This window comes from Falco cherrug, chromosome 9 (genome assembly GCF_023634085.1).
Source record: "Falco cherrug isolate bFalChe1 chromosome 9, bFalChe1.pri, whole genome shotgun sequence".
Classification (NCBI taxonomy): domain Eukaryota; kingdom Metazoa; phylum Chordata; class Aves; order Falconiformes; family Falconidae; genus Falco; species Falco cherrug.
The window spans coordinates 4737435-4750787 of NC_073705.1; the positions used below are offsets into that span (position 1 = coordinate 4737435).

The 13353-nt window shown below is 37.0% G+C and overlaps 1 protein-coding gene across 14 annotated transcripts in view; it reads right to left on the minus strand.

Moving 5' to 3' along the window:
* The window catches only part of RALGPS1 (Ral GEF with PH domain and SH3 binding motif 1), a 120276-nt gene that overhangs the window by 80367 nt on the left and 26556 nt on the right, over window positions 1-13353 (minus strand). For all 14 annotated transcript variants that reach the window (XM_055721428.1, XM_055721440.1, XM_055721439.1 and 11 more), the window contains 4 exons: window positions 9244-9327; window positions 8668-8757; window positions 6908-7000; window positions 4744-4870 (listed from right to left, as the gene is read on the minus strand). In XM_055721428.1, the coding sequence (XP_055577403.1) occupies window positions 4744-4870; window positions 6908-7000; window positions 8668-8757; window positions 9244-9327 (394 nt within the window). The remainder of the gene's footprint in view (window positions 1-4743; window positions 4871-6907; window positions 7001-8667; window positions 8758-9243; window positions 9328-13353) is intronic.

A 13353-nucleotide genomic window follows, 5' to 3' on the forward strand; every position in this document is an offset into this window, starting at 1 on the left:
CCCACTGTTATATTCCAAGAAAAAAAACAACAAAACACCACAACTCAGTGAAACCTGCAGACTGTAACAGAACATACCCATCTTCATCTCTTCTATAACATACAGACACAACCTGAAAGATCACCTACAGTGAAGACAGGAAAAAGCTGTAGCGAGCCACTGCACCCACAAATTTTCAAAACAATGTGATTGCTATTTGTTCTTACATCACACTGGGGCTAAATGCTCCCAGCAGTCCAGACCAACAGCCTTGCCAATCTCATGTTGTGGGGTTTTTTCTCTCTCTCTATTTAAAAAAAAAAAAAAAAAACCGAAGAGCTGTCTGAAAAGACAACAACTGTTAGATGTTTTAACATAGTAGTTTTAACATAGTAAGGAATATATTAATCTCTCATATTGTAGCTTGAGGTTGTAAACATACAGCTGTGTTCATCTGGTTACACAAAGGTTCAACTGCACCTCTTGGGACACAGGGAAAACCTCACTTTAAAAGAGCTGCAACACTGCTCAGTCTTTGCCATCACGAGGGACTGGCTCACTGTGATGTAGGAAACCCAAGGTACGACACATGCAGGACAGGAAGCCTAAAGGAGGTTGGCCAGATACTAGCAGGAATTTCAGATTCAACCCTGTAACCCAGTAACATGGATTTTTTTCCTTTCATTTTCATTATCTGCGTCTTTAAGTAGGTTTGTAACACTTTTGTCCATTTCAGAAATATTTTAAGTTTAATTAAAACTGGCTTGGAGTGATGTTCCAATAACTAGATAGCACCAAAGCACTTCTTACACAAGGCTGTGAGCCAGTTCTATAAACCAGAGTATTTGGATAATTTTAGCAGTTGTTTCACTCCCCAGCATGTTCTCTTGACCATCTCATCTCCAGCTGCCCCAGATGAAATAAGAACCAATATAACTGTCTTGCAGTGAGAGACAAGAGGCTCTACAGCATGAAATGGGTGTCCCATGAACTCTGCTAATCCTCAGAGACTTCATCACTCTCATTCAGTGTTTTAAGTCCACTATTTACTCCTAATCTAGATCAGTCCACTTGTTCATTTAAGCACATTAAAGAAGCTCTTCCATACCTAATATTGTGTCCCTCCAGAAGATAATTATTCACTGAAACAAGTCCCCTTTTAATATTCTCTTTTGATAAGCTAAACATTCCTTCAAACCTGAAAATATTTTCAAAGAAGTTTCTATAACTCATGCCATTTTTTCAACACATTTTAAGTATGGCCATTAGGAATGGCTGTCAAATTTATTTAATAAGAAGTATTTTACATAAGCAGGGCTGACTATTATTCACAGGAATTTGTGCTGGGACTCATGCTGTTCAACATATTCATAAGTGACCTGAAAATGGGAGTGAACAATGGAACAAAAATCTGCTGATATTAACTGATTGAGGCAATTGTTAATTACAGAGCAAAGAGAAGGGCTGACTGACAGGAACTGCAGAGGGATTTATGAGACAAACTGCTTGGGCAATATGACAGAAGATAAAAAAAATATCTAGACAGTGATACATGGGGCTGGGCGGGGAAAACCCTACTTTCCACATAAAACAGAAAGAGCAAATAATTCCCAATAAAGGGAAGAACTTGGGATTATAATAAATAGTTCCTGAAAACAACTTGCTTTTTTGATTGCTACTAAACTTTGAGCTAACAGAATGTTGGGAATTATTAAAGAAAACACAAAAAACTTTCTGAAGTCACTACATAAATGAAACATGCACTTTATCTTGAATTTTGCACGCAGTCCATGTGCACTCTCTTCCCCTAAAAAGGATGTAGAACTGAAATGCTGCCACAAGGTTGTCAGTGATGTCAAGTGGCATCTGTACAAGGCACGATCAAGTAATCTAAGGACTCCTCCTTTTGGAAGAGAGGTAACTGAAGATTTAGTGTGAAGACAACAGATAATGACTGAAGTCCACAATGTCAGGAGTAGCCTCAAGAAACTGCATTGAGAACAACGCAGGATTTATCTAGTGAAGGTAGAAAATGCCACTTTTAGATCGAGGAAAAAAACCAAATGGTACTGGACACAGCTGGGTGCTGTGGATGCAAGGAGTCTGCATGTGTTTAAAGAGAGAGTGCATAAACTCATGGAAGAGAAATCCATTGAGGCATTGACACTCACTAACACAAGGACAGCAATTCTGGCCCAGGAAGCCTGTGCAGAAGTCTTGAGCTCTAGTTATCCAGGTATAGTGATTTAAAACCGTACCCTTTTTAGCTCCAGCATCACTATGTCAGCATCACTACCAGCTCAGTCCCTATCACTAAATAAATTCATTAAAGTTCACCAGAAAAAACAGGACCTTGGTTCCCCTCCAACTTCCAGCTAGAGACGCTCTCCAGACATATGCATTATTCATTACAGATGCAGATACAGAATAAGGTACATTTTATGCACATTTAATAAGAAAGCCCCACAGGGAAGAAACAAAATTCTGCTTCCAGTGATCATTTAGGCTACCAAGACAACTATTTTCAGCCAAAAAAATCCAGACAAGAAGTAGCATACACTAAACCAATACAAAAGCAATCATCAACTGGAAGCACTAACAAAACTGTTGTCACACAGGAAGGCTTAATGAAAAGAGGTTGCATGATACGAGCAGTCTGTCCAGATAACAAATCTGAACATGCTTGAAATAGATGGAGGTAAGCTCTGGTATGTCATGCAGACATAGCCTTTTCAGACCTATGCAAACAACCTTGAAGAGAAGATTAGCAGAAAAGATACAGTATTTTATGATTTTAACTTTGACCAAAATCAAACTGAACTTGAACTCAAAGTTCATTCCTTCAAAGGATGAAGACAGCTTAACAGACTACTGGCAGGACAGCCATACACAAAGGGTACACAAATGCATGAAAATTTTACAGTCCTGAATTTATGCCAGTCTTCCACTTCCTAAATACAAATACAGTAAGTAAAATATTCCCAGCTATTGTTCATATCCTCTGCGTCCTAACCTAGTATACTGCCTTTTCAGCTTTTAAATTAGACTGTCCAGGACAACGCATTTGTCAACATGACTCAGCACATCTGTTTACCAACAGACTGCTGTAAAAGAACAGAACGAAAGCAGTTCTGCAAAGAAAGGGTCTTACCTTTACAGATCTACAGCCCTTGTTTTGGGGAGGAGGGGGGACACAACAACAACAAAAAAAAAAAGACAACCAAAACCACTAAACAACTATCTCCTAACCATTAAAAACAAATGCAATACCATGTGTCAGGCTTTTCTGCTGAAGTATGTGTGTTAAACCAACAGAACAAACAGTGAAAAAGACAAAGGAATTAAGATTCTAAAAAGCCTACTGCGAACTAGATTAAGCTACTGACTGGTTTGAGCGCTTACACATCCACATTCAGGGTTTTTTTTTGTAGTCCCTTGGACATTTTAGGACCACAAATAAGCTTGAGTTGCTAAAAAGCCTATGCAGAGTTTTCCTCATGTATCTTTCTGAAATTATGTGAATGTGTCAGGTTAAGTAAGAAGTAACACAATTATGAGAAGCCTCCTAAGAATACAACACAGTTCTCTAAAAACTGTCATGTATCGTTCCTAGAATACTTAAATTTTATTGTCATACATGCGGCTGTAATTGTAGATCATTAGCTGGAATTCCTATGTCAGGAAAACAACCATTCCTAGTACTTCAGGTAAAGGTGTATTTCACATCTGATTTTGTGGAGTTCATGTGGCTGAAGCACAAGGTTTTTAGATCCCACATCCCTTAGATAAGGGAGAAAGTTGCATTAGAAGTGGAGTCTGTGGTTACACCAATACTTTAAAATGTTTAAGATGTCTCTTTATGGTGTATTCTGTTGCTTATAACTTCATCAAACATTAGTGAATTTTGCTGAGTACCTGTGATGAAAATTCCAGACTTAGTTTGATTTTTCTAAAATATATTTTTTTCTGGAAGTCATATTTACAGAATGTTCAAAACAGGACCATAATTCACATACATGAACTGCTATAGAAAAATCACTGTATTTGTCTTTTCTTGGCACTAGAAAATAATTACAATAAATTATCTTTTTGTTTCTAATATATCGCTTAAAGAAAACATAATTAAATACCTTCTTAGGTTAAGTCCTTCTTTTAAAGACCACATCACTAGAAATATATTCCAGTGTCTGAATGGCCTTGTTTAGTAGGAATCTGGTTCTTGCAGCTTTCCTCAGAAATGCTAGCACAGTTCAGTAACAGGCAGGAACTGAGAGTTAAAAGTGCTGCTGGGGAAATAATGATCTAGTGTGTCTACATGAATAATACTGAAAAGACAAGTCAATCAACTGAATTGACTACTCAGTTTGTATCTGTTTTCAAAGTACTTACAAGAAACTGACACAAACCAAATACAGCTTAAGATACCAAGTTATGAGGTACCTGAAAAAACAACCCTGCAAAAATGAAAGCTACATGACTGAGGTCTTAAATCACACTCAAGACACTTCTGAAACCCAATGCTCTTGCAAATTCTGAAGACACCAAAAGACATACTTGTAGTTTCAGATGTCAGTAGTGCCAAAAAGTCACAGATCCTAGACAGCATATAGCTTAAAAATCTCCACCAGGTCTAATTTTTATAATTAGGAAATGAAGTGAACCATACCTTCTATACAGTGTTCTTCAGGCACACAACATTATATTACATTAGTGCTTGTTGGTCAAAATGAGCTGCAGATAAGTAAAGTAATTCTTCACACTCACCTAAATATGGAATCGTAGGAACCATTTTTAAGCTTCTGATGTACTCCCGTGTCCTTTTATAATTATCTTCCTTAGACAGTAAATAGTCTAACTTCTCAAAGGTGGTCTTGTCTTTGCGATTCAAAAGCTACACAGAAAAAATGAAGATCATAAAATGTTAAAAGGCGAATCCACACAAAGACAACAATAAATAATAAAATGTGTGGAATAATTTTTACCACAGTAAAAAAAAGCATAGTCAAGATTATATTCATCATCACTACCCAAACAGCACAATACTTGCAAATGTGCTGCCTGTTAAAAAAAAAAACCAAACAGCAATTCAGCATGTCTTCAGGTATGAACAAATACGATTATTTCTGAAGGGTTTATCAATTATTCATATATCACTACCTCAGAGTTTTGAATAACCTCAGCAATATTACATTTTTAGAGGGAAAAACATATGTTATTATACAGTCACTAACATTCTCATAGTTTATCAGAATTGCTCAAAATTCTTTTAATTTGAAGGTAGAGATATCAATGGAAAACACTCTAAATGCAAATTGTGCCATTTCAACAATGCCTTATTAAATTATGATAAAACATTTTGGGAAAAAGTGTAAGGAAAGGAAATCTCTATGGTACTAAAATCTCTTTTCTATTACTGGACTTACTACAGAAAAAACAGAAAAATATTTAGCAATGCGAAAGATCCTAAAGTGACAGAAGATTGAAAAGTAAACATGAAATATTCAACTGTAGCTACAGAAACATATTCCCTATTTCAGCTGTTTTCAGAAACACCATCGATGCTTTAAAGATGATTTTAAAAGCCAGCTGAGTCAGAATAGAGTGGAGAATTGCAGCACCGTACGCTGGGTCTTGCAGTTGTACTTTCTGACAACAGGCAGCTGTTCCACAGCACGTTTCTTAACACAGCTCTTACTCTGTGAAATTCCACCGCTTGTAGCACAGGGCTGTAAGCCTGGCTGTTCTGTCTCTGGAGAGCTGTGCGCCTGCCCTTGTTGTACGAAGATGGCAGCGGGTAGGCAGGAGTTCACTGCTTCCCTCCACGCGGGGCTGGGCTGGGGTCCCCGCAGGCAGCTGCGAGGGGAGCCCCCAGGCCCCTGCAGGCCGGGGCAGTGCTCACCGCAGCACAGTTAAATAAAAAGTAATGCAAGAGGTCCAAGAGTGAAAAGATTTCAGAATAATTTGGCTGTTTTCTTTCTAAACAGCCCTGAAAATTCCTTGAGGCCCTAACGGCACGGTGTGGTGTTTTTCAGCTACTGTGCTGACAAAGAGCCTCACGCCTCTTCAGGTCCAATTCAGATGATTCACACGCTTAGTTTCACACGTGAACAATTTTCCCTATTTAAGTTCCAACTTCATCAAGCTGCTCAAAACAGCAGGCACTTACGTTTTCACTAGACTATAGCCTAATTCTGAGCAATCAAACCATTACAAAGCTACAGGCATTTTAAAGACATAACAAACTTAGGTAAGTGTTAAGTATAGCTATCTTTATTTATCAGATCTGAACAGTTAATGTGATCCTTGGGTGGAAAACTAAATTAACAAGAATTACCTAATCCTTTGTATATTTAAAGATTATGGCAGGACTGCACTGTAATTGTGTATTCCACTTCAAAGACATAGCAAAACCTACAGTACATAAGATATTCTGCCCTTAAGAGAACAAATTTCTGAAAAAGAAATTATCAATGCTTTTTATTTCCAAAAAAAATGAAAACTGAAATGCATTGTACAATAATCACAAAATTAATGCTCCTCTATTTGTAATAGACCTTTTTTCTTCCTTCCCTTTAGGGAATGTATTAATGACACACACGATGATTTGGATAATGGGCTACTGATACACACTCTTTAGGAGGGTCTTCTAAGATTACTCATCAACTAAAGTCCTCTTGAGCATATAATCAGTGGCTTCTAGAACAGACAGAAAAACAGGAAACTACTTACAGGAAAAAAAATAGGCAGCCATTTAAACTCTGCTTTCACAAAACATGTAACAGATCACTACTTCTGCTATGATGATACCACAAAAACAAGAACATAAAGAATCCTCTTCCACAGCATGCAATTTGACAATTCAGAAGAGTTCAGGAAAGCCTCAAAATTCAAACAAGACAGAAAAGACAATGGCCAAGAAATAACTTACGGCCCAGGTTTTGGTCAGTCTGAAGATAGGTGCACTTTGCAGGGCTGATACCACGGACATGAGAGAATGAAGGTTATTCAGTTCTAGAAGCTTCTGAAAAAAGTGAATAACAACTTTTAGCACATCAAAAAGGGAAGCTGCATTAATCTCAAAGTTGCATTAATAAAATACAAAGTTTTCATCAATGACTGCAGAAAACACCAACTACCCAATGCGGTCAATGTGCAAAATTCTTAAGACCACTTTAGCAGTTACAAATTTTCCAAATATTCTCCTCAAAATAACAGGCATTTCAGCTGTGATCATACAAATTGTATTTAATTTTAATTTATTATTTTCTAAGGCTGTTCCTCCAGGAACATAGAAAGTACAAAAATATTCTATGATGCATTGTTCTTGAAAATGAGTAGAATATGGAAATTAAAAATTTAATCAAGCCAAAACCATCAACCAAGTATGCTGATGACCCTTTCAGAATTAATACAACTTCTTAATTTGTAATCTGTTTTACAGGACAAATTTTCCTCACTTCAACGTATGTTCAATTCACTCTGCGTTGACAATTACTCAAAACACACTGATCTCAAAAGAGGTAATACTGTGGAATAAAGTTGTCTTAAATGATAAAGTTTCCACAACATAGATCCAGAAAGATAGAAAACTGAGAACGGTTGCCATGTAGCTTCTTCATAAATCTTAAAAAGAGGCTGGATTCATTCTTGAGCAATCAATATACTCATTGCTCAGGAACATTTGAGGGGTATCTCGATTTTACAGAGGGAAAAGAAGTAAAGGGAAAAAAGAAAAAAAGGCGGCAGTGTTTTCCTTTTTACGGGGGGGGGGGGGGGGGGCGGGGGCGCGGGAAATCAACCCCAAACGCAAAAAACAACCCTCTTATTTCCAAGAGCAACCTAGCACCTTTAAGATGACCATTCTCCTAGTACCTGGACTAGGCATTTGTGCCAGGAACTCATTCTGCATAAGCACAAAACTGCCAAGTAAACTGATTGGAAATATTCACAATACAAAAAAAATAACTAACTAACTATTACATGGGAAATGTTATTCTAATACCCACACACATACACACAATTTCACATACACAAGATTAGCACTCAGGCCTTTGATCCAAGTGCTGTTGTCTTACTAGTATTAGTGTCACAAAAGGTCATACAAAACAGAATGACCTCAGGTCATGAAGCAGAAAAATATTTTTTTAAATAAATAGATTTTTTTAAAAGTTAAGAATGACCTGTAAAATGCAGTGTTCAAGCTCATTACAATAACTGAGCTTTAACAGCAGTGCTTCATACCAGTAACTACATGTTACAGGTAGGAATACAAGTCTCACAATAGCCATTTTAGAAGCAAGAGATTTCTTTTCATAGAAGGTAAGTTTGAATGAGGGAAGACAAAAACCAGAACAGTTTACAACCATGTTCAGTGTTGGCAACACATAGCTGGCCGTCAACAAGACAAACCACTTTTAAACTTGTCAGGCAAAGGCAGAAGAGGACTTACACTGAACTGGGTAGTTTTATTTAACCGAGTATAAACAACAGATTTTCTTTTGACTTATGACAGATATTCTTATGACTATAAACAGTCATACCTTTATCTTATTCACGTGGTACAACATTGTAGATATGCTAAAAAAGAACGTTACCCTCTGTAATCCAACAACAGTTCATAGGAGTTGTGCAGAAACAAACAAAAAGGAAATAAGATTTTGAATGATAGTACAAGGAAGTTGCACTTACTTTAGCTATTTTCACAAAATGGCTCAATATTTCTGCCCTTATTTTTAAGGTCTGTGCTGTTAATATTTCTCGTACAACCCAGAAACTGACCTATAAAGTAAACACATATAACTGAATTTATTTACAAAAAAATTACTTTATCAGATGAAATATTTGTATACTTTTATGATGCTCCAGGGAGGAAACAGGATAAGGAAAGAAGAGTTCTGACCCCATGAATTCTCATCTATATAGCTGCAATTACTGAAGAGCATTACCACTGGATGTAAGAAGCAGGCAGAGAGGTGAGGTAACACGAAGATAACTGAATGAGCAGGTGAAACATAGAAAAAGGAGGAAAAGAATTGCTAATGTTGTACCATGACAGATCAGCAAAAATTAGGAACCAATGGTCTCGAGGAATAACAAGAAAATTTAGACAATGCAAATGAGAACAGGAACTGCCATTTTAAAATTTTAGGTGTGTTTTTCAAAATGAAGATTATGTTTTAATTCACAGGAGTAGTTCTATTTAACTTCATACTCAAAGACAACTGTCAAACAGTACCTGCTCATCACAGTAATCTAATAATTTACCTGGTTAAACCTCCTAGTAAAGGCAACAATATTTGGAGCGAGGATATGTTTTTCTTTCTTATTCCATCCGCAGCTGGCTAGCTCCTAGAAAACACATTTAGAAATTTATTAAAAATTAGTAATGTTGAAAAACATTTAAAAGTGTAAAAAATGACAGAAGCACCTATCAGGTAACTACTAAAACCAACCCAAGGTACCAATTCGATGCCAACTAGTCTAACTGAACACCTCTGTGTTTTCCTGATATAATCTGTATATTCTCCTGATACCAGAAAAAATAGGCATCATTATGAATATTCAGATACAGAGGGACTGTATCAGCCATAACTGATGTCTCTGAAGTTTCATTCTACATTGATTATTTCAGGCCAGGGTTCTCTCATACAAGCAACTTGGCAGACACTGCAGTAAAGACTTTGCTAGTGTATAATCTTACCTGGTTCAAAACTGAAGCTAAACACATCCATGAAAGATATTTGAAGTAGTTCAAAGTGTACAAAATTCAGCTGTGCAACTAGAGGTGGGAACCTAGCTATTTTTCCTGAATGTCATCCTCATTATTACATTTAATAAAACACCCATGAATACACCACAGTTTGGCATATTCAATCCCTAATTTGTTTTTATTAAAATGTGAGATCTAAAGCATTTGAACAACACTATTATGCAATTTTAATATTACTGTTTACAGTAGTTACTAACTAATTAAAAAAAAAGCTGACATCTCTGTACGTGATACTCAAGACTTAATTTATCATTTGAAAAAGGCTGCACAATAACCATCTTAAGTCTGAAGGTCTTCTGGTGGATAGAAGGTTGGGGTTAGAACTCTGTTTTACTTTGATTTTTATTTTTTGGCCTGTTTTTTAAGCCATAAATGTTTAGCCCGACCTGACTGGAGTGTGGCATGTACTTAAGAATGCAGATTAGTACTTTGATGCTAATAAAGCAAAAAGTTGTCAGTAGGTTGCACAGTTCAGTCACAGTATATAAAACAAATTCTTGAATGCTCTTTCATTATGGTGACTACTTTGAAGTCAACCCAGTTAAAAATAATAAGAAAAATCACAACTTCTGTTGTATGCCCATAACCGCAAATAATCAATTTCAATGCACAATAAAATCCCAGCGCTCCATGGCAAAAAATAATCTTTTGCTGGAACTGCAAAATAAATAGTAGAAATTCCTGTGGGACGTATAAAGTAAACAGAAGAGCTAAAAAGCAGGTTAATGATTTTCTCCTTGAATAAACTGTATTAAATTATGCATCAAAAGAAATATGTAATTACAGTTACAAATTTGATTTAGCGAGAAGGAAAGTGTCCATTTTCCAATAGTTATTTCAGGCAGTTCCAAATATATTTAGACAGCTTGGCTCTTTTTAATTAGAGATTCAAGTTACCACATATCTATACAGTCTTTATATTCAGATCTGACAAGTGGTGTATACATACATACATACTGGAAATGAGTTCTCTGTAACACCAGTTCTAAATCACTCTTCTGTTTTTAGAACCACAAATTTCAATCAAAATGTTGTTCAACTTTCCAAATGTATGCTATTAACTTTAGACATCTTCACACAAAAAGGCAGAATCAGCCAAAGAGAATTTTGCCTCTGAAAAGCACTTTCTACAGTCTGATAAATGAAATACACTCTCAGGATACAGAGGTCTGCATGTTCTTCCGTGAGCACAAGAAAAGCACTTCCAGTTCCAAACATATTTTGTATCCCAATCTTCCAGCATTTAAGCCTTCTGCAGATAAAAATGCCAATTCACATCTGTCAAGACACAGATTCTCCACATGATTTGTGCACATCTGGTCTTAAGAGTCTGGAAATTACATGTTTATGTGGAAAAATCTCAGTCACTCTACTAGGGACAGCAAAATTTACATTTCTCAGAAAAGTGGAAGAGGTCGGCAATCTAAGGATTTTAAGCAGTTGCCAGAGGCCTAGTGAGCAACAATGGAAAATCCTGTGCCTGGTAAAATCGTTTGACTAGGTTTAAAATTGGGACAGAATAGGAAAGTTGATAAGAGTAAGTGATCCAATGTGCCTCTGACAAATTTTTCTTACACTGTTGAAATGTACTGTGTTCTGGAATTACACATCATCTTTTTGTACAGAAGGATGCAGGCAATTTCCTCAGTGCACAGAGTCACAAGAAACTTTCCAATCAAGCGTGCAAGAAAACCTTGAAATGTGTGGAGATTGCAATTTCCAGGACTTTGAAAAAAGCCTAAATAAAGTTATGCAGAAATAAGCATAATTATTTCTGCCAGAGAACAAAAAATTGTTAATCAGATGTCCTCTTACTGAACCCTTCGAAGTAACATGCAAATATGGTTTTTTAGTAATAGCTCAAGCAAAAAAAAAAAAGCCTCAGCAAATGCTAGGTTTAAAGGATGTTTGTGTGTTTGAGATAAGACCTAGCAACCGGAACTTTAAAATCTTAAGTTTTCCATCCATGCATAAGCTCATGTTAAAGGCTAAAACTTGAAGAAAAAGCAATGTAACACTCTACCTCCAAACCCAAAATTCAACAGGTAGCTCACCAAAGCAGCCAGCCCAGTGGCTGCTGATGAAGGCAACCTCCTCTGTGCAGAGCTCTGCCCCGAAGCTTAGCCACATGGCACCTAGCAAAGCATTTCAGCCGCTCCAGGCTTCCTTCTCGCCCCCCTTTCTAGCCCAGGAAACTGGAAGCGCTCCCTCTCACAGCCAGCTACATGTCCACCATCACTCCTGCGTACAAAAGCTGATCCCACAGAGAAACTGCAACCACCTTGCACAAGCAAATACAAAAGAAGAAGTAGGGACCGAACTCTGCCTTCATCATACCCAGCAACATAATAAACCAAGTATCACACAACACCAGTTTTAGTCAGGATATTGGCCTTTACTTCTTCCACGCAGCACACAGACACCAAAGGGCAGCTCTGACAAGGTGCATCCCAGGGTACAAGGGTGGGCAGCTGCCTGGCAGCGCGAGAGCCAGCGACACCTGCATGCCGCTGCAGGGCCCAGGGCAGCCCTGCACAGGGCATCCACGCTTATGGACACGGGACAACGAACACACCAACTTCATTTAAACAGCTATGGGGCCTCACACAAATGCAGACAAATACAGACAACACATTAATACATGATCCGACCGGAAAATTTTAACCATCTTAGCCTAGTACCTTACCTAGTAACAAGAGTCAGGTAGATGACAAATACACAGGCTATACTTTGCTTTAAACCCTAGTCCTACAGCTAGCAGAATTTCAGGACAGGAGCAGTTGTTTTAATTGTTTGTTTGCAAAAAGTAATTATAATGGCAATTCCAGCAAGACTAAAGTTGGAAAATACAATTTCAAACTAATAACTTTGTGGCAACTACTACTTCTACGTAGACTTGTATTCTGACAGAAACTGAACATATGATGTTAGGTTTTTTTCTGGTCGTTTCTCACCAAGTTACATCTCTCTGCCAATCCCTCAGAGTAGTATTTCAGGAAATTTAATTTCTAAAAGACAAAATGAAGCAATGACAAAGGAAAAGAACAGCAAATGAATTTTGGGTTTGGAGGGGTTTTTTGTACAAAATTCTATGGCACATATTTCATAGCAATTAAAGCAAATGCAAAATTCATTTTAAATATGAACATCTAAGTTTTGTGGTTTATTTTGTATTAATTCATCTCCTCAGGGTATCACATTACCTCTGGTTTTGGCGAGACCTTCACTTTGGTCTAACTGATGTTTTTCTTCACAAAATTTTCTCATAAAAAAGCATCTATGTATCTATTTGCAAATACTGATATATTTGCATTAACAGATTTTTCTACAGGTACTGTTATTTTTTTATTGCATTGCTCATTTGCCATTTTTTTCTTTCAGTAAAAAACAGACTTCCTGACTGCCTGGAGAACACATGTAATTTCAGAAGCATGAAAGTGTTTTCACCTACAAAACTGTCTTGGTGTTCTTGAAAAAAATATAAATTAATCTGACAGGAAGGCCAAACAGCAGATAGATTAATTTTTCTTTCCTGTACTTTCTCAAAATAGAAGGCTTCTAATCTCTCTGAACCACTGTAACATATGATGAATTGTTTTGTTAGT